The following is a 27,474-nucleotide window of genomic DNA, read 5'->3' as shown; positions in this document are numbered from 1 at the left end:
CCTGCAAATAAATTGGCACTATTGAATATCGCTTGGACGATAGCCAAAAATCCGCTGCGATCAATTGTCGGTCTTTTACGCGAATAATATGTCGTGTCATAAAAGAACAGAGAGTTGCCAAAACAAAAAATTAAATCGCACACCGCCGGCGACTTTACGGAGGCTCATCAATTACTGCGACCAGCAATCCATATAAGCCGTCGTCGGGGAAAACCTACATTTCTCAAAACGGTTACCGACTTTTCGCTAGAGCTTCGATTTCCGCGAGGATATTTATTGTTATATATACCTACCGACATATACAGTCACATAAATATATTGAGGTACCTATATATATATAATGCGTCAACGCGTTGTTATCGGGATTACGGCGGGCGTGACTTACGTGTGGTAGTTTTGAAATTTCAGACCCGAGGCCGAAACTTTGGTCGATCCGACATGGAAATTTGTCAACATACGACGCGTAGGTGCGAGTTCAATCAATATATATCGAAGACGCACACGTTGAAGATTTACACCCGGTCGATCAGAGTACATATTACATAGGTACATTATATCGTATTATCATCTGTCGTCGGATTATTATTATATGTATATGCAAATATGACTCATGCATTATTGTCCCATAATACAACTCCAAACCATATTCTACGAACCGAATTCGTATATTTTGTTCTAGCTCGCGTGACGCGCTAGTTATTCGAGCGTTTACCTCATAGAAAACAGTCTGAACTTTGTCCAGTGGTGTCCAATAGCCCCCTAAAATAGTATAATGTCATGCCATATTAATATAATCTACGCGGACAGCGTCGTAGCACATTATAATAATAGCGGCGATCGAGAAGAATGCTCGTGGGCAAACTACCTACCTACCTACTGTAGTTGTACGGGTGTGATCAATTGCCGCGGCCGCAATTATACACGTCATACGACCTTTGGCGGTGTGCATTATTACCTACTTATTAAACAAGAACCGTTTGCATAACTTCAAAACTACCCAATTTGAACCGAAAACGACCCGTCGCGCTGCCGCCACCGTAGTAAAACAATAATCGTTGCCACGTGATTAATGCGTTGTGTGTGCTCGACCGGCGGCGGCAGCACAACGGCTCTCCCGCGGCCCTCGGCGAGACGTCACTCACATTATTATTTTAACGAGCCATTCATCACACCGAAAGGACCTCGCGTCTACCCCTTCAACCCGCCCCTACCCATCGCCCACCCCGTTCATGCGCCACAGATATAATACTGTACGGTATACATACCTTTCTCGATCGTACCGGGCCAACGATCGTCACGCCGCAGCACGAAGCTCGGTCGTACCCCGCCGCCGATTACGAAGGGACCTTTGGCACTTTTCCCGTTCCGGTTCCTAGAAGAACTTATATTTCGGATTACAAATTTTAACCGGTTCCAATATAGTGTGATAAAAACTAAATCAGTAATCCCTAAATATCTGTTGGAAAAATATGAAAATCCAGGCCCTTATTATAAAGGTTAGATGTTTCAGATCGAATAGTTTCCATAACCGGTATTTTGGTACGATTTCAGTACCCACCGCTCCCCCCGTAACACAGTGTACACTATCAATCCACCCACGCGGGGTATACGGTATACCACCTGTCACGCGTATGAATAATATTTACACGCCGCGGCCGTATATATACACACTGTGTATTATATAGTACGGAAATTATCGCAGTAGATGTACCTTCCGGCTGCTCGTCATCGTCTGCTCGACATGCCGCGCCACTGCCGCGGTGGACTTGAAAAAGAAAATATATACATATTTATGAGCAAACAAATCGTGAGGTTGTCGGCAAGTCAGAGATTTTTCTCTCGTCGCGGCGAGACGACTTGTGTACTATGAATGAGTGCTTGTAAACGTGTGCCGTAGGGTGTATAGTGGTACGCGAACGGTATTGAGATTTAAATATGACGCAAACGAGACACGATAATACCGCGGTAATAGTGTCTCCTTGAAAACGAAGAACGACGTTGAGGCTTCGTCTGCGGCGTCTCAGACATAACATTGCTCTTTTTTCGCTGTATGTGTTATTTTATAATTTTTTTTTCCCATACCATAGCTTCGAACACACAATAGCTGCAGGATCACAAGATGAGTTTTCACACAAAGAGAGAGAAAAAAAATTAACGCGTCTGTTTGAGAAAGCATTCTATTCGTTGCACGATTTCGAATAATATTAATCTTAAGTATTATTCCTTTAGAATTACGATTATTTTGTTCATTTGTTTTTTTTTTTAATGACAAAACGAGATTGTAAAATAGGTTACGTCCACGAAACGCGTATTATTATTGAGTAAATTTCCAGTAGCCGATCAACTTACGAGTATGTAATCATAAATCATAGATTTACATTATCATCTAATTATCATACTAAATTATTTTCTTTGATGTATCTACTACCTATATTAGACTAATATCAAAACAAAAAAGCTCAAGTGTTATCTCGTACGTACATATTTGAATCCGAATCCCTACAAGCATTCAAACATATCAAAGTTATTAAACTAACTAGGATTAATTTTAATTGACTTTTTAACTGGAGAACTAGTTTATAAGTTTTTTGATGCAACGAACAATACATTTGATACTTGCAAAAACATGAATAATCCTTTAAGAAAATCATTTTATACGAAGATAATATAATGTAATAACACACACATTATATTTATTTATAATTTAAATTATATATTTATCTTCAATCGGTCGTTCGAATCAAAAAACAACAATTCTCAACAATTCAATGAAAAAATGGAAGAAAGAGAAAGAGAAAGAAAGAAATTAAAACTCTCAATGCTACAGCTAATTTCTAGTTTAAAATGCACGCGGGGCACCACAAACATACGAGAGAAGAGAAAAATAAAAGTTTTAATAAAATTTGACAATTTAACTCGCTGGTTATATTTGCTCATTATCAATTCCCAGCGCGTTAATATCACTGTCACACTAATTTGACGATAGTAACAACCGTAATAGATCTCATACTTATAGTTCTATATGGATCAACAAAACCCATTTAGTAATATTATATTGAAATATTATCATTACAATAGTTAACCAAAAACCTCATATTTATATTAAAAAATATACAAATAAGATGAAATAGTCATCGTTATAACCAGAGCTCGTTAAGAGGGTGCAAAAAGGGTAGTTGCATCGGATAGATATTTTTTTATAGCCAGTGAGATGTTCAAGGTAGTTATTAGATTCTGAGTGGAGGAATGTAATAGTTTTACAATGACATGTACCTAAAAGTATTTATTTTTTATCGTCTTCACTTTTTGGAGTGTACAATTTGCAAACTTCAAAGTTGATATTTCAGGAGGTCGAAATCCCTGGTTTAGTTAAAATAAAGTACATGTAGATCATTATTATTTAGAAATATCTCATGACGAAGTAACTCCATTGGGAGGCCTCATCACTCTGTTGGGTTAATTTAATTATTTATTTTATCAATTAAGCTTATTGCACATTTTTAACACATGGCGTAATAAAAAATTATGTTTAAAAAAAACTAATAGCGATATAATCATGTAATAAAATATCCTTCAAAATAATGACTAACCGACCGTCTCTGTGAGAATCGTTTTTTGAATGCAATAATTTATCATTAAATAGAAATTAACAGAACTATTACAGTGACCCAGTTAATGACGAGATACCCTCTCAACCTTCTATACAGCAGAACTACGATAACACGTGTAAGTACATATTTTCATAAAAAAAAAATATATGCCTGGTGTGAATATACATTTCTAATTGAATTTCATTCTAAATTTACACGATATCCATACACTGCCTGAAGTGTGAACTTCATGTCGATTACAAAATAATGGAAACGTGTCCATTAAATTCATAGATTACTACAAGAGACTGATACTGAACTTAAAAAGCATTACGTCCATTACGATGACTTTGGGATAACTTTGATAAGTATGAATGAAAATATTTTACTTAAGTTTTTTTTTTCGTTTTTATTCATCTGTAATATATTTCTTAATGTGAAAAACAACAAAAGAAGTTTATAGATACTACATTTTGTAAAAATAGGCAAAGTTAAAATAACGTGCTGAGTAATGCCATATAAAGTTGTAGCAAAAAAAAAACTTTCAACAATGTTAGCTAAAGCGTAAAATCGATTTTTTTTTTTTAATAAATACATTTTATCACCGAAGAAAATTGTTTAAAATATTTATTAGTTCACCGTTGAAATTTAAATAAAAAACGATTTTATTTTTAAATTCGAAGTGGAGCGGCAATAAGTATATGGTCAACATGCTTAAATTTGTTATGTGGGATATTGATCGTACATTTTATACATAGACGTCGCGGCCGATACCTACGCAATATCTTTTTCGGGACTACTATCAATGAATTACACGTTTCTCCTGTACATTTATATAAAAATAAAAACAAAACAACATGTAATGTCGGAATATTATTATATAATCCTAGATGTGTTCTGACGTCCCGAGTCGTTTTAAGAACGTGACGATGGTTAATCGCTTTTCAAACTTAAAAAGAAGAGAAAACCCGGGACACGCCTCGGTGACCCCAAAGACCCGGAGCGATTCTCGCGAGACGAAAATCCCGGCCGCTTTGAAAGAAAAACCCGACACCGAGAACCCGTGTAAACAAATTACAATTCAATTTAAACTTTACCAGAAAAATATGGAACATCAGATGACATTACTATATTATGTCGTTATTCGGTCATGATAATAATGCATAGTATTATAGTTTATTACAAGGAACAATATAAATGGATGTAGGTAAATATCGGTACTAAAAATATTGGATGGAAAATCGGTTTGGAGTTATGAAAAACTTGAATTTCTTCTCCGCGGGAGGACGTAGTTCACACAATGATATGTTGTACAATGCGAATAAAAAAATGTAAATCCCAAAAAGATTTCACAAAACTATATAAATTTAAAATACCTAGTAAATTGCCAACCGTGCCGATGGTCTACGATGGCCGACTGCTTTTTTAAAATACGGTGTTATTACATACGTACCTATATTTTTTAGAATTTACAAATAATAGTCGTAATATATTATTGCAAAAGGTGTTGTTGTTATTATAAGTAACATCATAAATTAAATTCATCATCAGCAGTGACTTCCTGATGTATATAGTGTGCATTATATTTTGAATAATAGCGATGATGTGTATAATATAATATACCTATATACTCACTGTGTTTGATCGATTGTTACGTAGTTATTTTTTTTAATGTGGATTCCACTTTGAGCAGTTGAACAAACACCTGAAAATAGTATAAGACCACATTAATAACAACAAAATAATCATCGTACGAAAAATATATTCGATTTGCAATTTTTATCTTATTTGCCGAACTGTAAGCATTCAAAAACATTACAATAAGACAAATGTTTGCATTTTTTTTTCTTTGACTTTTATAATACATACAATTAGTAATAGTCAAATTAATATTCAGATCAGTTCTATTACGAATAAAATAATCGCATACCAGATTCGAATTATATTTTTTTGAAAAATAACTAAAAATGTTTTTTATTTTAGTAATATTGTGATATTAATGGTTATAGTTAGGTAGGTGAGGTAAGAGTACTGAGATTTGTATGAAATGATTAATTTTAGATTTAGATACTTTACGTCATACTTTATTTAGATTTTTTTGATTCTGTGCTTAGTATATCCTTTTTCGGAAAGTAACTCTATGTTGGTTGAAAAGGAGTTGTATTGTAAGAAATTGATCTTACAGATCTAAGTTAGTACTTAATGAGTACACATACAACATACAGATGATATATAAATAACGTACAATATGATTGGTGGTAGAGAAGGATGAAGGGGTAGGTAATGTTGTTAGTTTGGATAAGATTTCATTATCTTTGATTCTCTAATTTTTATACTAAGAAGCAAGTTAGTTAATGTGTTCTTGGAGATAATTGGATGCGTGGTTTTAAAGGATTTTTATCAATGGACCTTTTAATTTCGTCATCTTCAAAATTTGCTCTTTTTCGCAATTTGTCGGTATATATACAACATAAGAATGGGGTTCAACAAAATTAAATATATTTTTTTTTTCGCAAAATAAAATTTAAACAATCTTTTGTTAAAAAAATAAAAAAACACTTACGAAATAAAAAGAACTTGGTATGCAATATTGCATGATATTATGTAAAACAACGTTGAGAGTTTAATACGATGGTTTCTAAGAATCCTTTAATATTAACCCGGTGGCTTTTTTTAAACCTAATTTAGGATACAGCTTTTTAAACACATTCGTTTCTCCCAGTACAATTTACGATTATTTTTATTTCTATTATTCTCGCACTCAAATTTCAAACGCTTATAAACATAAATATGAATCCAGAAAATGCATGTCGCAGCTAACATATTTAAATATTTTTGCTGTAATACAGGTACAATGATAACGATTATTATCTTAAAAATATGACGTTACTACGTACATTAAAATAATGTTTTCAATATTTTCAATAATGTTTCAGAAATATATAAAAATAATTAATTAGTATTTTTTTATTTTATTTTATTTTATTAGATTCAGATAATGCATTAAAATACAAGGTAAAAAGAAAAAAGACTTATAAAACTAACAAGAAGAAGCTAAGATAAATATTAACTAATACAATTTTTGAATTATAGATGGCAAAGAATCATAAAAAATATCAATATTTGACAAATTATTAAGATTGTGACATGCGCGATAAAGAGAGGCTGCGTATGATATAATATGAACCTGATAAATATACATACAAAGTTATGCTAACATTAAAAGGTGTTTGTTTAAATAAACAATTCTTATTGATAAACTACCTACAGATGTGCTAATAATTTAAAAGAAAATTAAACTATAATAAAACAGTTATAAATTGAATAAAAATATTTTGATTTCCAAAGTCAAACCATATAAATTGTTGAAAACAAATCAAATATGAAACACGTTTGATTAAATAAAAAATGTAACTCATAACGCAGCTGATATATCAATCGTTCATAAAGTAGAATTGTATGATACAAAAAAATGAATAGGTACAATTATTCTAAAAGCTATCTAACCTTTTTTTTTAAGTTCGTAGAAAAATTCAAGACAAAAAAGTACAAGGAAACGGTACTTACATGTTTACATAATAGTGTATTTAGTATTATTTGTATACTGAGGCAACGGTTTTTTATTCTTATATTACCTATTCTTATTGCCCACATTAATCTTTTTACCATTTATTGTCTCGATTTTAAAATGTCAGTGCATTTTAAACGTAATGTTTAATGATATGTGAACACCGCCGTGGTCTCTGGAAATAAAAAAGGCCAACATCGAATACGGACATCGTACAATTCTCGGTCAACAAACAGCCGGGGCTCACTGTCATAATCGGTCGTTAGAATATTATTTCAGTGGCCGTTTTGAATTCGGTCTTCTCGGCTGCATGTAATACGGCATGTTTCAGGTTTTCTCGATTTTGCACGTTGGTGTACCTATTCAGTTTACCATCGTTGGCCGTTTCAATGCTTAACACACAACGTAATACTATTGCGTTGCGTTTCGTAGGTATAGGCGGTATAGCTGTGGTAGGTACCACATAAAATATAACTAAAACATTTCTTCGTTGTTGCGTAGGTTTCGGGTATGCGCGTCAACACGCGATAACTAATTACCGCTATTGTCTAAACGGTCAAAACTATTTACGTACACACGCGAAACGTTTGGCGGCGGAGAGAAACCGTTCGCGAGTAACGGAATACACTCGAAAACGCATCATCAATAACCGCGTTTGGATATAATACCACAATGTAACCAAGTACCTGCAGCAGTTACCACGCGGACGTCCATAAGACTGAGCTCAATTATTCTGCCGTTGGCGGTTTACCCCGTACCTAAACTATGGAGTAATTGTTTTTTTTCCCAATTTTCGACGGACGACTCGCGTGTGCGAAGAGACGATATAAGGTTAGTGGTTTAGAACGTTTAGGTAATATTATTTTATACGATTTTATATTTTAATGGTATAGTATAAAAAAATGTGGTAAAAATACGTGGAACACGTGAAACGTAGAACATCTTCACGCTGTGGCATTATAACATTACTTATGTCATAATACTATAGAATATATATTTTATATATTACTGAGCAGTTTTTGGGCGTTGGGCGCGTCATTTGAGCGGCTGTGTTTATGGTTTCGCAAGGTGGTTGTAATATTGCGCATGACTATATTATAAGAACGGTGGTATTTTATAATATCTTCCTGAAAATATTGAAAATGCCGATACCTTGACATATCCGAAATGTAATCAATTTTCAGTCGAATGATGCATGTACATTGTACCTATAGGTGCGGTACTATGCGCTATACGTGAAACGTTTGAAACATTTTAGCCACAATGTGAGAACAAAAAAAAAACACTTCGTTTTTGAGGCGAAAAAGCTTTCCTGTTCCGGCCAGAATTTGAAAAGAAACAAAATGTGACATAAAAATACCTATCGCTAAATAGATTATTCCACATAATATTCTATAAAATGCCTAAAGGCGCTTTATATCGTAACATCGACGTGGGTGCTATATAACAGTACATATATAAAATATACTGTATCGGTAAATCGCAATGACTTCTGAAATCAACGTCTCAAGTTGTCTATACACTCCGGTTTATCCGGTGAATGGGTAAAAAAAATGCACATACTAGGGGACACCGATTGCCCAAGTACCTTCCGATTCAAAGAGTAGTACTGGGTTTTTTTTTCTCCTTTTTTTTCATAAACGCTTGGGCTAAAAAAATGAAATGAAAATTCGTTAACCCATCGACCGAAAAGGTATACGATATCGTACATGTTATATATGTGAGTGAGGTATGATTATGATGATGATAACGATGATGATGATGATGATGATGATGATGATGATGACGATGACGATGACGGTGATGATAATAGTAGAGTCCGAAGGGAAAACGTTCGTCCGAATAATATGATCGTACTCGGATGTATAATATACAGAGTGTAGCAGAAAGGACTGGGACACTTAATTTATCGAATGTCCTTATTAACTATACACAACAATATTACTAACGGTTTAATGTGTTATAACAATTCTGAAATCGTTTTGTTCAAACATTTACTCTGTGCGGTGTCTTAAATGATGCGCATTATCACAGTTTCACTACATATTATTTAAAATCACTTCAAAGCGGCCCAGACACGATCCGTTCAGCTCCACGTCTTATCTGAAATTAAGCTCGTACGAGTATAAGACGAAACCGAAGAATGTGCAGCACACACGTCCCTTGCAAACACGTTGTAATAATTCAGTTAGATTGATACACATTGAATCGTGCAAATCAAAACAGATTTAATATTATTTTATGCCGTGCCTAGAATCGAACAGTATTTCGGCTAACAATATACGACCGGACTTACCTGGATATGCTCTGAATATTTGAACGGTCCTGCAGATCAAATGAAACGGAAAATAAAACGGATCGCGTATTATAAGGCCGCCTATCGTTGGTATTTCTGTATCATACTGTATATACGCGTACGCATACTATACTAATATAATATGCATTATATACAAAGACCTTTTGTGTGCGTATATTATATTATTATGGTATATTGTAATCGTAGTCGCGTCTCGAGGACGATAAAAGTGACGTTCGAAGGGTCGCGGGACGGACGGGCGACCTCGGACCACGTCTCTCTCCCGACATAAACTGTTATTACTATACGGAGGTATAATATATGTATATTATAGTGGCGAGAGGAGAGTCACTGATGCGCGAGACCAATAATATGTAATATTCTGCCCTTTATTGTACGCCTCTGCTGCATGCAAATAATGCGCCCTGTAGGTAGAATTTGGCCCGTTGAAACGTGTGATAAATTTTAGGCGTGTTACGACTTCTACGATTTTGATTGGTTCAACGAACGAAGACAATAATATTATTATATAGTATTATAATAAATGAATCTGCTCGTTTCAACTCGATTCCGCACCATACACCGACGACATTTTACGGCCGACCGAGAATTGATGTAGTATTATGATTATCTTACTCGATTCGTGACGACCGGCTAACCGCGTAATACCGTATACCGTATGTACGGTATAGTTGCTGTTATTATTATTATGGTGATGCATTAAAAATTTTAATTCGTCGATGTTATTATAATCTTTTTGTTTTGAGCTTACAGGCGAGAGGGTCGCACCGTTATGCCGTAAAACGAAAAAAAAATCGTTACCTATTCACAACAGTAAAATTCATAAAACATAATAATATAATAACAATAACGAGTCGGATTGTATTCGCAAGACAGTTGAATGATAGTAACGGTTCCGTATAATCCACGTTAATGGATAAATGTAATTATTATTACTTAACACTAAAACGAATTATCGAAAGTTGTCGAAAACATATTATTATATATTTATTAAATAATTTGTGACGATCAACGCATACTTGGACATGGTGTTTTTTTTTTTGCTATTAATCTCGTCCAATTCAATTGATCTTAATATAATATTATACAGTCAAAATACGTAGTTGCATAATCCATTTTTCGTTTCCATTAATGAATTTAAAATATTTTTATCTGTGATATTTATTGGTTGGTAACTTCAATTTATTATTATTTTTATTATTATTATTCACCTGCTACGAAACCTTTCAATTCAATTAGATCGTATAGTAACATACTCGATTCTTAGACTTATTTATTATGTTGGTTGAAAGATATGTTTGCAATAATAGTTTATTATACTTCTACTACGATGCCGTTTAAAATAGTGAACATTTTTCTTTACAAATCAATATCAAAATCACTAAGAAAAAAAAAACCTAGTAACTTACTCTGCTGTTTAGTAGATTTCGAGTGTACCTCGTCATTGAGTAGGTCACTCTAGTCTGTAATGGATGTATTCAATTTAAGTTTCATGATACATATCCATTGTATACGATAAAATGTTTCTGAATGAAGGAGCTGCGGTTAGACTATGATATCGTCTATCGTCTATAGATTTTTTTATATTATTATTAGTAATTTCTTAATTTAGTAGGTTGAATTAATGATTTTCAAAAACATGATTGCATAGAACTTAGAAATCAATACCATCGATACGTATATGTGAATAGGTTCACAGTATAAGTAGCTTAAAATTAGTCTAAATATTATTAAAATTGTATTTTGTATAGAAAATAATAATATTCTACTACTGAATACTGATGTAATAAACCCGAAGGAGATCACCAATTTATAATCAATGAAAATACTACAAAATGCAGAATAAAACCATGGCTTTTACATTATATATTTCTAGGAAACTGCAAGACCAGCTAAAATGTATAAGAAAAATAAATCAGAGATAAACCGTTATTTATAGTACATTTTAAACGGAAGTCTTAAAGTATAGTTGAAACATTAGTCCAACTATTATAATGTAAGAATAACTCCTAAGACGTCAAATAAACTATGATCATAATACATGATCCCCGTACACATACCACAAATTATTAATTTTAATTTGCGCCGTGCCTGAATGAAATATTTTTACACCGAAATTACATTTAAATATGTAATATCCTCCAGTTACGCCATAAACAGTAGAATCCTAAGTACCTTGTTTTCTAAGATCGTGAAACATCTGCCCAACCTCACAGATACGAACACGAAAATAATTAACTTGATGTTCACACCAATTATATTATATTAACAATCGTTTTTTTCAAACCAGAACCTAACCAAAGTTTAAACATTGATAAGAACTTTCAAAAAATGTTAAAATGATGACGAAAAATACGATAAACACTAATAATATTATATCTGTCGCTGTGTACCGAATTCAGTACACATTTTAATATCATTGATTTGATGATTCTTAATCAAACTACAAATATTATTGGATAAATTTAAAAATTGAACAGTTTTTAACACCACCAATTATTGTGATATTTTGATCTTAACGATTGTATGCTCTGCCGATAAATCGTATTTCTTTGAACGGATAAAAAACCCAAAAATCCGTAGCCATCATTATACCTGCAAAATGCATCACAGTAAATATTCATGCATATTTTCCATACCTTATAATGTTTCAACCGACCAGCATATTAATGATTGACTCGGGGCTGTGAATTATGTGCACTAAAACCGTGTTAAATATATTATGACTTGGTCATCAAAAATTGGCAAAATACGCATTTAAATAACACTCAAATAACCCCAAAATATATCAAACAAAACATACATCGTATCACAAATGTTAAGTTTGTAAAATATGGAAAGCTAATTTTTTAAATATATACCTATTAAAAAATGATAATAAAATAAAATATGTAAATATGTATATTGTATATGATTGTACCTATATGGTTTTTACAATGCCATAAACTATTGTTTCGATTTTAAATAACAACAAAAATCAGTAGGTACGTAATATTTTAAATCTATATTTTCATTTATCGACAAATATTATTGACAACAGCATTTCAAAAATAATTTGACTTAGGAAATAAATCCTAGGAAATAATCTGTTCTCCAGTTTCGGAAATCTACATCGCTAAATGTAAATCTAGCGAAAAATAACTTTTTTTATCTGTGAGAAATTAAATAACTTTTTAAAAAAAATTTTAATTCCACATTTAGTATCTACTTGATAATCCCTTTTTAATGAGTTATCAACCAACTTTCTAGCTATCGTAGTTTAGGAGAAAAGTTAAAAAAAAAATAGAAATTTTGGGACTGTTCACGCCGACGTTTTTATGGATTCAAGTGGTTATACCGCTTGGATGTGATATCAAGTCTCTCTCGTTAATATTTTATATTAAAACTAGCTAAATTACCCACTTACTCATTATTACCGAGTTACATTTTTATTATTTTCCTATTTAACACAAATTCTTAAAGTTTTCAAAATTCAGACTTTTTTCATTTCACTTACCATATTTACTTGATTAAAAATCTAGAAAGTAAAAAAAAAATTCTCAAAGGCTAATCACTCTTATGTAATTGGTCTATCAATATGATACTGTATAGTAACAATATAACCTTATAATATAGTATAAAAATAATTATACCCATCTGAAATTAAATATGCTCAAAACATTAAATAGGTATACAAAAATACTACCGTACATTTTCGTTTAGGCTATTATGTCTTTTTACGATAAAAATAAATAAACGTTGTCTAAATATTTGGAATTTAAAAACACACGATGTCATAATATAACAATATCAAACTTTTACCTATGTGTTGTGTAAAGACTTACGACCAATGCAAAGACGTGTTTTTTTCAAACAAAAAATAAGTAAAAATAACCAGGTGACCAGTGTTTGCCCGTTAAAGAAATCGCGTTGGATTTACGCGTGTAATACTCCCGCGAGGCACAAAGCTGCATCTGTCGCCAATACGCCGCCACGCGGTTATGACCGATTGCATGTAATCACCAAATTTTATTTTAAAATTTGCAATTTTGACCTGCCACAAGTACCAACTAGGATCACTTTTCTATCAGAAAAGATGCTGATCTCAAAAATCGAAGCATGCCTACTAACCAAAATGTTGCTGACAGACAGAAAAAGAAACACACATCATTGTAGAGCCAATAAATTCTTTCGCTTTGCTCAGAATCTAAAAATTATTATACCTATCTGAAATTAAATATGCTCAAAACAAAAAAAAAAAAGGTGTACAAAAATACTACAGTACATTTTCGTTTAGGCTTAGGTCTTTTTACGATAAAAATAAATAAACGTTGTCTAAATATTTAGAATTTAAAAACACACGATGTCATAATATAACAATATCAAACTTTTACGTATGTGGTGTGTAAAGTCTTACGACTAATACAAAGACGTGTTTTTTCCAAACAAAAAATAAATAACAAATAACAAATAACCAGGTGACCTGCAGTGTGGTTTGCCTGTAAAAGATATTACGTCGAATTCACGCGTGTAATATTCTCGCGAGACACAAAGCTGCATCTGTCGCCAATACGCCGCCACGCGGTTATTACCGATTGCACGTAATCGCCAAATTTTATTTTAAAATTTTCAAGTTTTACCTCCCAAAAATATCAACTAAGTTCACTTTTCTATCAGAAAAGATGCTGATCTCAAAAATCGTAGCATGCCTACTATCCAAAATGTTGCTGACAGACAGAAAATAAAAAACATACATTATTGTAAAACCAATACATTCTTTCGCTCCACTCAGAATCTAAAAATAATTATACCAATCTGAAATTAAATATGCTCAAAACAACAAAAAAAAAAGGTGTACAAAAATACTACAGTACATTTTCGTTTAGGCTTAGGTCTTTATACGATAAAAATAAATGCACGTTGTCTAAATATTTAGAATTTAAAAACACGCGATGTCATAATATAACAATATCAAACATTTACCTATGTGGCTATGACGTGGTGTGTCGTGTGTGAAGACGTCAAACAAAAAATAAATAACAAATGACCAGGTGACCGGTGTTTGCCTGTAAAAGAAATCGCGTTGAATTTACGCGTGTAATACTCTCGCGAGACCTTTCTGTCATCCGTCGCCAATGCGCCGCCGCGCGATTATTACCGATCGCATGTAATCCCCTCGGGGGGGGGGGGGGGGGGGGGAACGACTTTATTCACTCGGAAAGCATGTGATATTACAATGTGCATTGTGTATAATGTTATCGTTATTGAAATAATAATAGTAATAATGTATGGGTAATATCCAACGTGTAAACTTTCGACGCGGTATATTAATAATTAACAAACTTATCGTATGTTATTCGTATTATTTATGCCGCGTAGACGTATCTATATTGTGCGCGTTTTATTGTTATTATGCCAAATATTATACTGAATGCCAGTCGCGTGACGTGAGAGGATATGAAACTGGATTTACTCGGGAAACGGAGACCCGGCGAGGTGTGTTTTCGGTAACCAACTCCGATGACAACTATTATTGTTGGCTGCAGTAGTATTATTAACAGTTTAAAATCCTTTCGGAGTGACGGAAAATTAATTTCGTGATCCGCGTTCGATGTGAAATCTATCAATTTAATATGGGTAGTGGGCGATATACGATTGTCAATAATACGAAAGTAAGTACGGTGAAATACCGGGAAAAAAGTCTGCAATATATTGGACTTTTCAAGCGGATCAACGAATTTAATGACTTTTCAATAATAAGTGTTAATTTTTATTTTTATTTTGTCAGTCATCATTATTTTGGTGCGGTAAAAATATTCAATTTTTAGTACCTATGTGGTAACTGGTAGCAATAAATTGGATCTCTATTGATTGATACCTTACCTTAGTTGGTAATTTGATGAGTCAAAATTAGAAAATTCAATAATGCAAAACGAATTGTTGATAAAATATAATTGGTTGTTTTTTTATTATTAACATTTTTATTTTAAATAAAAGGCCTTATTTCTATGACCTAATTAAACACCAATAGGTACGTCTAAGTATTGTACACACTTTATAATATATTGTTTGACTTACTTAAAAAGTACAACATGTGTAGTATAATAAGTAATAACGTGTACACTGTGCAGTACACATCTCAAATACGTAGACAATTATAAAAAAAAGTATGAAAAAGAGTTTTGGTATAAAAGTGGTTTTTATTTTTATTGAAATTATGATTGAGTAAGTAATATAATTGTTTTTAACGACCAACGACCCATAAAAGTAATTTTAAATAAATAGTTAAATAATACAAAATTATTGTTATTTTGCCGTTTACGTTCACACCATCTCACAACAAAAAGAAACTATTCAATACGATGGATAATATTATAATATATGCGTTCATATTTGATACATTACAATACCTATTCTATTACATTATTTCACTGTTGATTTATACACTATGTACTATATGCACGTGAATGGGCATATAGGTCATTATCTCGGCTGTGTATATAGAGCAGTTACAAGCGACTACTAACTATTGGCCTATCGATTTATTCAAATCTTTTCGTTTTATAAATAAATATAAACATTTTTAAGGGCATACTTGTTAGTCGTTTTACATTCATATTCATGAAAAGCGCACGTCTATGTTTATTTATTCATTTTCCATTTGTATTTGGGTATATAAATATATAGTAAGTAAAAATCATTCGAATTTCACTTAATATATTTGCAAAGATATACAGAAAACTAACGAAATCAACTGATAATTTCTTATTATTTTTCAAATTTATTTTCAACTTTATAGCTCTCGTTATGGTAAACGATCTTAACATTTAATAATCATATGGTAACTTCACAATAGTGATTTGTATTTAATGTAGAAGCTTATCTCTTTGTGTTATGATATTAATATATTATATTTACTATTATTAAATGTATATTTTAATGTAAATATGCATGTAAAACGAAAGCTTATTCACGAGCGTAAAATCGAATAGATTTACTAGTAAGTTATCTTTTTGTTACTTGCAAATAAATGAAATGCGCAATCAAACAGATAAAATAGTAAAATACTCTCATAGAATGACATTTAATTTACCTATCTATCCGTCCCGATCTAAACAAGATATGCTCACGTACAAATATGAATATAAATGAGTTGCATAACAATCCATAATTGAAAATGTCACTTGAACATTCCTAGTTTCAATCGCAATTCCCGCTGAATAATAAACGATGTTGTCCAATATATTTAAATAATTCACCAGATTAGGTAGATCACCGAGTGTCATTCGTGCATTATGTGCACAAGATACACCGACCTACGTGTTTACTTTAACAGAAAAATACGAATTTACTATGAAAGGAAAATAACTGATATTTATACGATTGAGGTTTTAAACAAATATTTTGTAGTCCGAGTGGAGAAAATAGAAAAATATTACCTAGGTGGTGATTAAAAACAGTACCGGTCAACCTTTCAACCAACCAATTCAAAACTGTTGCTCTCATTCCAACATGAAAAATTCAAGACTGTATAAATATTTTATAAATTGTACATTTTTAAAGAGCCATGGTACGTAGTTGCAACTAAACCAATATTTTTGAGGATTCACGAATTGTGAAAAGCTCACGGACCCGGTTCGGCTTTGACCCCACCCCCATTTATCATTCCATAAAATAGCGATAAACAAATACTACTTATAAAAACACAATTTTTATAACTATTAACTACTGCAACATAATATTTCTTAAATGTAAATTATATACGTTTAAAACTTGTTGGATTTTTAAACTATTTTTAATATCCCTCTGAACATTCAATAATATTTGTTAATTTCTTAATCATTTCAAAGTGATTTCTGTAGATTCATTGTAGCCTATGTAATATACAAAGTAGTATATACAAAAACAAATAAATAAATAAATTTGTACAATATACACTCAGTGATAATATATATAACTGAGAACATATTTTACTACCTAAGGTATAAATTCATGGATCCATATACAACATACAAATTATTATTATCAGTAGTATTTGCTGGAAAACAATGATAACATAAAAGAAAAAGGCTTTGATATTTTAGGGGTGCACATTTCTAAACTTGGAGGTACTACCTTAGTAACTAAAATGGCACCAACTCCTTAAATAGATTATCAAAGGAACCGTCTATTAATGGCTTGTTACAATATTGGGCGTACAATTGTTGCATAAGCTTAAAAATAAAATACAATGTAATATTACAGTAATTTACAGTTTCCTCGTTGAAAAGTTCAACGAAAACCACGATTTCTCGATTACCGTTTTCCGGGATAATACGTCGACTGGCTTCCGAGGTCACGACGTAATTGTTTTTATGGGATCGCCGAGCTTTTCCACCAACTATTTAAGCCCGGTCTTTATATTATTATGTCTCAATGACGGTACTGCAAACTATCTCAGAACTGTGTAAAAATAAAAACAAATAGTACCAAAAATCTATTTTTCTCACAATCATACGTATGCATAAGTACCTATTAGAGTTCCGCCAAAAACAGTTAACACACCATTGTTGTCTGTAATAAATGTTGACACTTTCTAATGTCAATATAGCCTAAACACGTTGGTATTAGGTTGCTCGTATTGTGTCTGTGGCTATTATCAGGCGTGCAGCCAGGTTTACCTATAGATAGCTGGGAAATTCTCTAAAAAGTATTAGCAAATAAATGCGTGGGAGTCCGATTGACACGATGATTTTTCAGTGGAATTTAACGCGGCTAGATCGACTCACGCACCCGAATGACTGAAATGTCTGCTTCATACGGCTGCGTTCATCGGACCCAGACGACAACACGGACAATCGTCGATGCACTTGATTTACATTAACTCTTTGGAAGTTATCCAGCATTCAATCAAAACTGGAATATTCTATTGTCAAACTGGTGACGGAACAGACACGTGGCAAGATTCCGTGGAAAATCCGAACTCGCAAGACACATGGCGTAAAACGCACGCGTTACTTCGAATGTGTTCAAAGAATATTGCGTTTCCGACGCTCGTACGCATATGGTTTTTATAGACTATAATATTATAAAATGTCGATATAGTGCTTCAAAGTTCTCATATGAAAATATTCGAGCAACTCGAATTTCGAGTGGAAAGAAAGACAATTTTGAGTGGTTAAATGCTTATATAGATGTGTGAGTGGAGATTAATGATATTATAATACCTGGGTATATTAGACTGGTTGATAAATAATATTATTTAAAACGCACGTCGCAGCAACTGTAGTGACGTAAACCGTACACCAGGTCGATGGCTGCAGTGCTTCCGAACGACAGAAATTTCGGTGCCTATACGACAGCGTCCATCGGACCCAGATGACGACACGGATAATCGTTGATCCAGCATTCAATCAAAACTGGAATATTCTATTGTCAAACAGGAGCTAGTGACGGATAACAGACACGTGGCTGGACTCCGTGGCAAATCCGAACTCGCAGAACACACGGCGTAAAAGGCACGTTACTCCGAATGTGTTCAAACAATTGCGTTTCCGACGGTTTTACCGAGCAAGAAATATGACAACAATGTTGTCGCGCAAGTCGTCAAGGTCGGTTGTGCCCGGTACGCATACGGCTCTTATATAGACTATAATATTATAAAATGTCGATATAGCGTGCTTCAAGTTCTCATATGAAAATATTCGAGCAACGCGAATTTCGAGTGGAGAGAAAGAAAACGTAGAGTATAGATGTTAATTGCGTAGATGTGTGAGTGACGATTAGTAATATATCAATACATAGGGAGGTATACCTATCAGACTGGTCGGTAAATAATACTATTATTTCTACGTATAGCAGCAACTGTAGTGACGTACATCAGGTCGATCGTTGTGCTTCCGGCAGACCCGGTGCGACTGCCGACGACTCGTTTTCGACCGAATGATTTTCGCGTAGCCAATAAAATAATAATCATTTTGGACTTCCGAGTTCATGCCGCAGTCATCGTACGACTGCTCATCTGATCGCAATCGATGACACTCGTCCCGAGGCATTTAAACAACAGCTATAGTCACAGCAGACAGTATTTAGATTAGGAAAATAATATTGCCTGTTCGCGATATGTGTCTTACGCACCAAATCGAAGATAGGGTGTGTTCCTATAGGTACTTTATATGCTCACGTGTCACTGAACGATGATTGAAATTATTAGGGGAATTATAGCGACCGTGCCCAATACTTTTTTGTTGACAATCGAGCCCCCGCGCATCGGTGCAACAAGGGGTGTAACGGGATAAACCGTCACTGTATTAAAATGGTCCTTTCAGGACCACCAAACACAACAGTATGGCAACATAATGCGACACAAGTAATAGACGCGACATATTAGAATAAGTAGTTTACCAACAGGAAAATTTCACGGAAATAACAAGCAAGAACCACATTAACAAAGCGAACACCAACGGGTCGAGGTGTGGTTATTGCTTATCAAAGCAACCATCCTCGACCAATCACAGGACAACAAAGGGAAACAAATAGTATATATACCGGGACAGTTCACCGGTCAAACAATCACAAAACACTATGTTATCACTTAACATCACTAAACTTAAGTCACCAACTCAAGTGACGCTCAGCGTTGAACACGGCACTGCTTCGGCTGTACCAACTTCAAACCCAGACACTATATTACGTAAGTACTACTTTTACTAGTCCCCCCCCTCTGACCACGAGGCAAGTGTACCTGAGAGGTCACGTGGCCGGGTCTCGCCCCGGAGCGAAGGCAAACCCAAAACATCATTCTAACACGAAATCGGTCCCCCTCGCGCAATGACCAAGAGGAAAAAGAGATCGTCAAACCCACCATCGACGAAAAGAGGTCCTCAACGAACGCAACCTAAATCGCCAACACCTTCATCTGAATCAGTAAACTCCGTGGATAGCTGGCATAGTAGCTCAAGCGAATCATCAACTACACGCTCTCCAACACCCGAACTTTGTGAAAACAAACCTACGAACAACTCTGCTAATGATATTAAAACTCTCCGCATACCACCGATCCTTATTCAAACATGCGAGGAAAACCCATGGCGGAAAATTGCGAAAAACTTGTATTCAATACAAGGCCTTGACAAAGTATCTGCAAAAACCACATCAATTCCTTGGCAAATCCAACTAAACTGTCCCGAAGAAACCTCATTCCGCCTAGTTCAAAAATTCCTGACCGAAAACAAGATTGACTACCACACCTTCGCTCTTCCCCAAGAAAAGTCTCTTAAAATAGCAATTAAAGGCATCCCTATCGACGTAACCGAAGACGAGCTCTCTAAAGAACTTTTTGATATCGGATTTGAACCTAATTTTATACGTGCTTTCCAAAAAGGCGACAAAAGAATCCCAATACATATGGTATCCTTAAAACGCTCACCAAATGTTAAAGACATTTTCACTATTAGCAACCTATTTTACGTTAAAGTCATAGTAGAACCGTACAGATCATCCGGCCCAGCACAGTGCTTTTCGTGCCAGCGATTCGGACACTCTTCTCTACAATGCGGCCACACACCTCGCTGTGTTAAATGTGGCAACAATCACGCTAGTAGCGCATGCACTAAAGATAAAGATACAAAAGCCACCTGCTGCAACTGCAATGGAGACCACACGGCCAACTACCGAGGCTGTCCTTCATATACAGAGATCGTCAAACAAAAATCCACTCAAATACAAAACTCGTTTAAGAAGAATAAACCCACTGAAATCCTATCAAAAACCTACGACCTGAACACCAGCCAACAACCTGCGTCTCACAAAACATACTCAGCTGTCACCAAAAATACAACAGGAAGTCACAATCCAGATAACATTAGAAACACACTAAACCCAACTACAGCAAAAGAACCTACGATATCCGCTACCCAAATACTAAAGATCATTAAACAACTCCTTTCTACCATCCAAGACTGTGTAGACAACTTTGCCAAGGAAACCATCCTATCTACAATAATGTCAATAATAGACTCAGTTTCCCTAAACCAAGATGGATGAACTGAGAATACTACAATGGAACTGCAATGGTATAACAAACAAAACTTACGAACTTGCAGAATTCACTCGGAAAAACAAAATTGACATCATACTACTCGGGGAAACCCGCCTAAACAAAACAGCCCCTCTCAAATTACCAAACTACTACACATATCGAACAGACCGTCCACCCAAACCTGAGTGCCCCTCATCTGGTGGCACAGCAATACTAGTAAAAAATAACATAATTCATGAAGAAATCATCATTAAAACAAAACTAGACTCCACCACTATCGCCATGGCAATAGGCGCAAAAACCGTACGTGTATCGGCAGTATATAAAAGTCCAGGAGATAAGATTGAAATCAAAGACATCGATGCCCTAACCAATGGTACCGAATCCTTTATTATAGCAGGCGACTTAAACGCAAAACACCCATCATGGCACAGCAGACGAACAAACCAGACGGGGAAAATTCTACTGGACCATATGGAAAGGAACGGTCAATACACCATTTGCGCTCCAGATTCACCAACCCATTTTCCATTTATACCACACCACAACCCTGATGTACTGGATATTACACTAACAAACCTGCAACAAGATATGACAATATCAAATTTCAACGATCTCTCTTCAGATCACAACCCAATCCTAATTACTATCAACAAATCACCTAAAACAAACACACCTCCTCTAGCAAATCGTAGAATAAACTGGAAGAAGTTTAAGGCTGAAATGACAATGCACCCACTCAAACACCAAGCCATCACTAATCCAAAGGAGATTGAAGACAATATCGAGAAACTAACAAAATCCATACAAAAAGCTCTTTCAAACAATTCCTCCTTATTAAATCAACCAAACAGGACACCCATCTCACCGGAAATATTATTAGAAATAGAAACTAAACGCATCCTAAGGAAACGGTGGCAACAAACCCATGACCCAACATACAAGAAAATGTACAACGCACAAATCAACTATGTTAAAAAACTATTACAGACCCACAGGCAAGAAGAATGGGATACCTTTACTCAGACTTTAAATTTCGAAGACAAATCAATTTATAAGCTAAACCGCAGGTTACTACGGAAAAAACCGGCATGCGCTCCACTGAAAACAACAAGTGGAATACGTATCTTTGACGAAAAACTGAAAGCTGAACTTTTTGCGGACACGATGAGTACTCAATTTTCAAATAATCCAGGTCCTCCAAACAAAGAAGTGGAACACTCCATCCAAATAATCAACGACGACCAAACACCAAACAACGACTATATCACTCCAAATGAAGTCCTAGATATCATCAAGAAACTACCAAAAGCCAAAGCTCCAGGCATGGATCAAATAACCAATACCACCCTTAAAAACTTGCCCAGCTCATCAATTATAACTCTTGCCAGAATATACACTGCATGTCTAAGATACTCATACTTTCCGAAATACTGGAAAACCGCAGCTGTAATTATGATTCCTAAACCAGGAAAACTCCACTCGGCTCCAGAAAACTATCGTCCAATATCGTTACTCAATACAATGTCAAAAATTCTCGAAAAATTAATCTTGTTCCGACTGAAAAAATATATTGAACCTCGTCCAGAACAACATGCCTTCAGAACAGGACACTCCACCACACTACAACTAACAAAACTAATTGACGACCTATCTGTCAGCCAAGGCCGAAAACAGCGTACTGCAGCACTATTCTTAGATATGGAAAAAGCATTCGACAGGGTATGGCACAACGGTCTTATACACAAACTCCTCGGTACGAGAACACCCATTAACTTGGTAAAACTCATCAAATCATTCCTGACCAATAGACAATTCTTTATCAAGATATCCCACCACCAGTCAACAACAAGGCAAATCGAAGCAGGCGTTCCGCAGGGTTCATGCTTATCCCCACTATTGTATACCGTGTTCATCAACGACCTACCTTCCGAACCACAGGTATCAACATCTCTGTTTGCGGATGACACTATGTTTCACACTAGCAACAAAAACGCTACCTACGCTATACTAAGACTACAACGGCAAATAAACATAACAACGAGATGGCTCACTCAGTGGAGATTACGACTAAATGTTTCCAAAACAGTTGCAATTCTCTTTGGAACGAAAGCAACAACTAAATTAAAGAAAATTACGATCCACAACACGGAAATCAACTGGTCAAGAGATGCAAAATATTTAGGAGTAACATTAAACAAGTCCCTAAGTCTCCACAATCATGTTGAGGACATAATTAACAAGGCCAAACGATCAAGAGCGGCACTCTATCCGCTGCTAAATAGCAAAAGCCATATCCCAATTAATGCAAGACTATCTCTATTTAAAATATATATAAGGCCCATCCTCCTCTACGCCGCACCTGCATGGGGGCCTAAAATTAGTAGGTCAAACTGGAAGAAGATCGAAGCCGTGCAAAACGTAGGACTAAGATCAATAACAGCCATTCCACCATACCAGTCAAACAAATCCTTACTCACAATAACTAAAATCCCGTCAATAGAGGAAGATGCCAGGAAAGCCACTACGATAATGTTTAATAAAAACACAAGATCCCTCTACCCACACATTCAAAAATTAGGAGTACCAGACCCAGAAGACCCTATATGTAAATCAAGACCTTTCTACTTCAAAAAATAACACCTAAATAAACAAGCCAAAACTCCGAGAATTACATCATACAGGAAGACAAAGACATAAGTCTGGTACTTCCCATTAGGCCACAGGCCGTCACCCATAGCAATAGCAATAGCAATAGGTCAAACAATCCACCACACCAGTCTTCAACATATCTTCTACAAGTCAACAAGCACTATAGAAGACCCGAAGACCTGAAGACCCGAAGACTATCAACGCAGCAGCAACACCGACCTGAACGACACCGGCGAAGCTGATCCGACCTAACCAGTCCACGACGACGCACCCTGAACGCACCGATCTAACGTGATCGCCCGATACCGCCGAGACTCAACAGTACCCGGCATACCTGGCTAATAAGCGCCACTTCACGGACCGACGACGCCAAGCCTACCGTGTACATCCAGCGATCGACGACAACGGATAGCCGCCACACCGGGACCTGATTGACCCACCGACGGCAGCGTATAATATAATTATACTCCGGCGATCCATTACTGACAGTCCACCCGTTCAATCGAGTCCAGTCACACCGTTGGACGAATACCAAGACACGCCGGGAACCGACTTCGCGACGTAACTTGGCCAATCGACTATTCAGCAAGCCGACAAGTAGTACTTCGTTCCCCCCTACGGCGAGCTTATTCGAGTTTCGCCGCGAGGAAGAACCGAACCCACACGACTTGCTCGAGTCCGTGCACGAACGGTTTCTACTCTCCCCTATTATTGTATTACTTCTACGAAACGTATAGGCAAGTCCCGACTATTGTTTTGCTCGCGCCTCTTCAGGCCCGAACCCGCCCGTCGCGGCCGCTTCCTTAAGCCTGCCGCGCGGCCCGGGATAACTTGCCCCGATCATTGTAAACATTACTTATTGGTTATATAATAAACGAATCATAACAATACACAACGCATTGGTATTTACGACACTGGACGTCACGAACAGATGCTCCGTATCAGGGGGGGGTCTAAAAAGGTCTTTAGCACCCCCAAGTTCAAATTTAGGACCCCTTTGTTTTTTTTACGTATACGTCTAATTAAAATTATAAAATATTTATTTTAAAACATTTTTAAAAATGTTGATCATAACTATGACTTACGTCATAATATTAAATATTAATTCGTTATAATTAATAGCGAAGAGCCACGGATCTGTGAGGCATTTACAATTATAGCACGCCCCACATTTTAGAGGTCTAGTTGCGCCTTTACCCCCATGGCTCATATTGACAAGAAATTCGACCAAAAAAATGTTGTACTTAGTGAGTTGATTTTCCACGCAGGCGTCATTGATCCACCACTCTTGAGTTTGGGTAATCAGTTGTAGTCAAAGATAGTTATAACTTAATAAATATTTGCACAAACAAATGTACACAGATAAAACTAATGCGATCATTGCCGTTAAATATTAATTCAGTTAATTACATTGCATATCCCGAACGACATACATGAATACACATAAAAAGTATTCATCTGGTATTGAGAAAATGGAAATTCTAGTTTGGTCTTATTCTAATCATTTGTGGTTAACAAATTCGACGACCAAAAACGTTTTTTTTTTTTTATCAATTCCCTGTGGAACATAATATATATAATGTATTTTCAGCCCTTTATATAGGTACCAGTATTTATTTAAATAAATCCATTTGTATTCCAGACGCATGTGTTTATTTTTTCCCCTATCCTATAAACCCCGTATAATATTATCGACCTACGTATTACGCCAACAATTGTTACCTACCCACATTAGAAAAATATCATGTGTTTTATAATCAATAATTTTTATGGCCAGCCGTGTCCTTTTCCAAAGGTTACAGGTATTATAGTTCCAGCAAAACAATAACAATAGCTGCGGATCACCAAGTTCAAAATAAGGTTCAAATGTTATACTACTGAGTAGTGATCACATTAACCACAGTAAAAAAAAAGGTTAGTCGTCATGGTACGTGATAATAAAATTAACAAATACAAAATAAAAAAAAGGAAAATTAAGTAACCACTCTGCTGTACAGTAGGATCATTCGAGTGTAACTCGTCATTGTGGAGGTAACCCATTATGGGTGTGTTAAATTTGAATTCAATCATAAAAAGTTTCATACGAAAATCGATTTTGAGCGGAGGCGATCAGCCTATTACCTCTTATTTAAATATATTGCTGTTAAAATTTCACCATAAAAATTGAAGACTGGAGCATTTTTTCTACTTTAAATCGTGTACTCATACTGCTGTCAAAAGACAAAAACAAGAAAAAAAAAACACACACACATAATTTCAAAATCAATACATTCATCGCTACACTCATAATCTAATAAAGAAGCTACTATGTTCGTATTTAATGTGGACTTCATAATAACATTGAACCATCCCGAACCTAGAAAATAATTATTACAAACGCATTAGTTATTCATGTGTAGATCATTTCAGGAATACAAATGAAAATAATATATTATCATGGTGCAAAAACAGGACACTTATTGTCATCAATAGTTATAATAAAAATGAACAAATGGTCGATGTCAAAAATCGGAAAAACACAAGATAATACCTACATATATTTTGTGTAACAGATGCCTATATAAAACAGGTTAGGTTAGACACATTTAAGTCGTACCTACATTATGAAGAATACATGTACCTATAGGTGGGTTAAATATAATTTAATGATGAATAATAATACATAATATAATCCACAGCAGATTTGACACGTACAATTTAATGGACAGTATAAATGAGTGCATCAGTTTATATTTGCATGCGCGTAATGTGTGTTATATTTTATAGGTATGCGGTGGTGAACTTAAAAATGTCCAAAGGCAAGCATTTTATCCCAACTCGTCCATTGCAACCGTTATACACCTTCACTGACCCTTTATCTCAATTAAAAATTGCTATTAATGGGATTTTGTTTACAACAAACCATATCATGGCCCACCTCATATAACCCTGCACCACCGACCCACCACCCTAAAAACGCACGCGCTCGTATAATATCTGTGTGTGTGTGTGTGTGTGTGTGTTTTAAGGACAGATTGCACGAAATCTTGAGGATTATACTCAACACACCTTTCTAAAGTCATTCGGTCGCAATTAACTTTATAATAAAATATGCCTAGTATAAACGGACCGACCTCATATTAAAATATATTGTTATTAATCACACCCCACGCAGCATAAAAATATTTCCCAACTGTGGTAAAAATATTTTCAGGAAAATAATATATGGTTGTTAAAATATTTTAAAAACGTGCGTAAATATTTTAGTTATATTCTTTGGCCAAGAAGTTCATATTTTTGAAAATATTTCAAGCATATTTTCAAAAAATATGTTTACGGAAACTTTATAAAAATGTTAAGTCAACATTTG

At 34.8% G+C, this 27,474-nt stretch overlaps 2 protein-coding genes across 4 annotated transcripts in view; one reads left to right on the top strand and one right to left on the bottom strand.

The window, feature by feature from the left end:
• LOC132944876 (potassium voltage-gated channel subfamily KQT member 1) overlaps positions 1-27,474 on the bottom strand; it is a 264,923-nt gene that overhangs the window by 187,140 nt on the left and 50,309 nt on the right. For all 3 annotated transcript variants that reach the window (XM_061014406.1, XM_061014407.1, XM_061014408.1), the window contains exon 2: positions 5,226-5,295. The gene's annotated coding sequence lies outside the window, so the exon portion shown is untranslated. The remainder of the gene's footprint in view (positions 1-5,225; positions 5,296-27,474) is intronic.
• Positions 25,327-27,474, top strand: part of LOC132945674 (zinc finger MYM-type protein 1-like) — a 50,922-nt gene continuing 48,774 nt past the window's right edge. The window contains exon 1 of the mRNA XM_061015439.1: positions 25,327-25,372. Coding sequence (XP_060871422.1) covers positions 25,327-25,372 — 46 coding nt within the window. The remainder of the gene's footprint in view (positions 25,373-27,474) is intronic.

Source organism: Metopolophium dirhodum, chromosome 5, assembly GCF_019925205.1.
Source record: "Metopolophium dirhodum isolate CAU chromosome 5, ASM1992520v1, whole genome shotgun sequence".
Lineage (NCBI taxonomy): Eukaryota > Metazoa > Arthropoda > Insecta > Hemiptera > Aphididae > Metopolophium > Metopolophium dirhodum.
The sequence above is the reverse complement of the archived record's forward strand: the minus strand, read 5'-3'. Positions and strand labels throughout refer to the sequence as shown.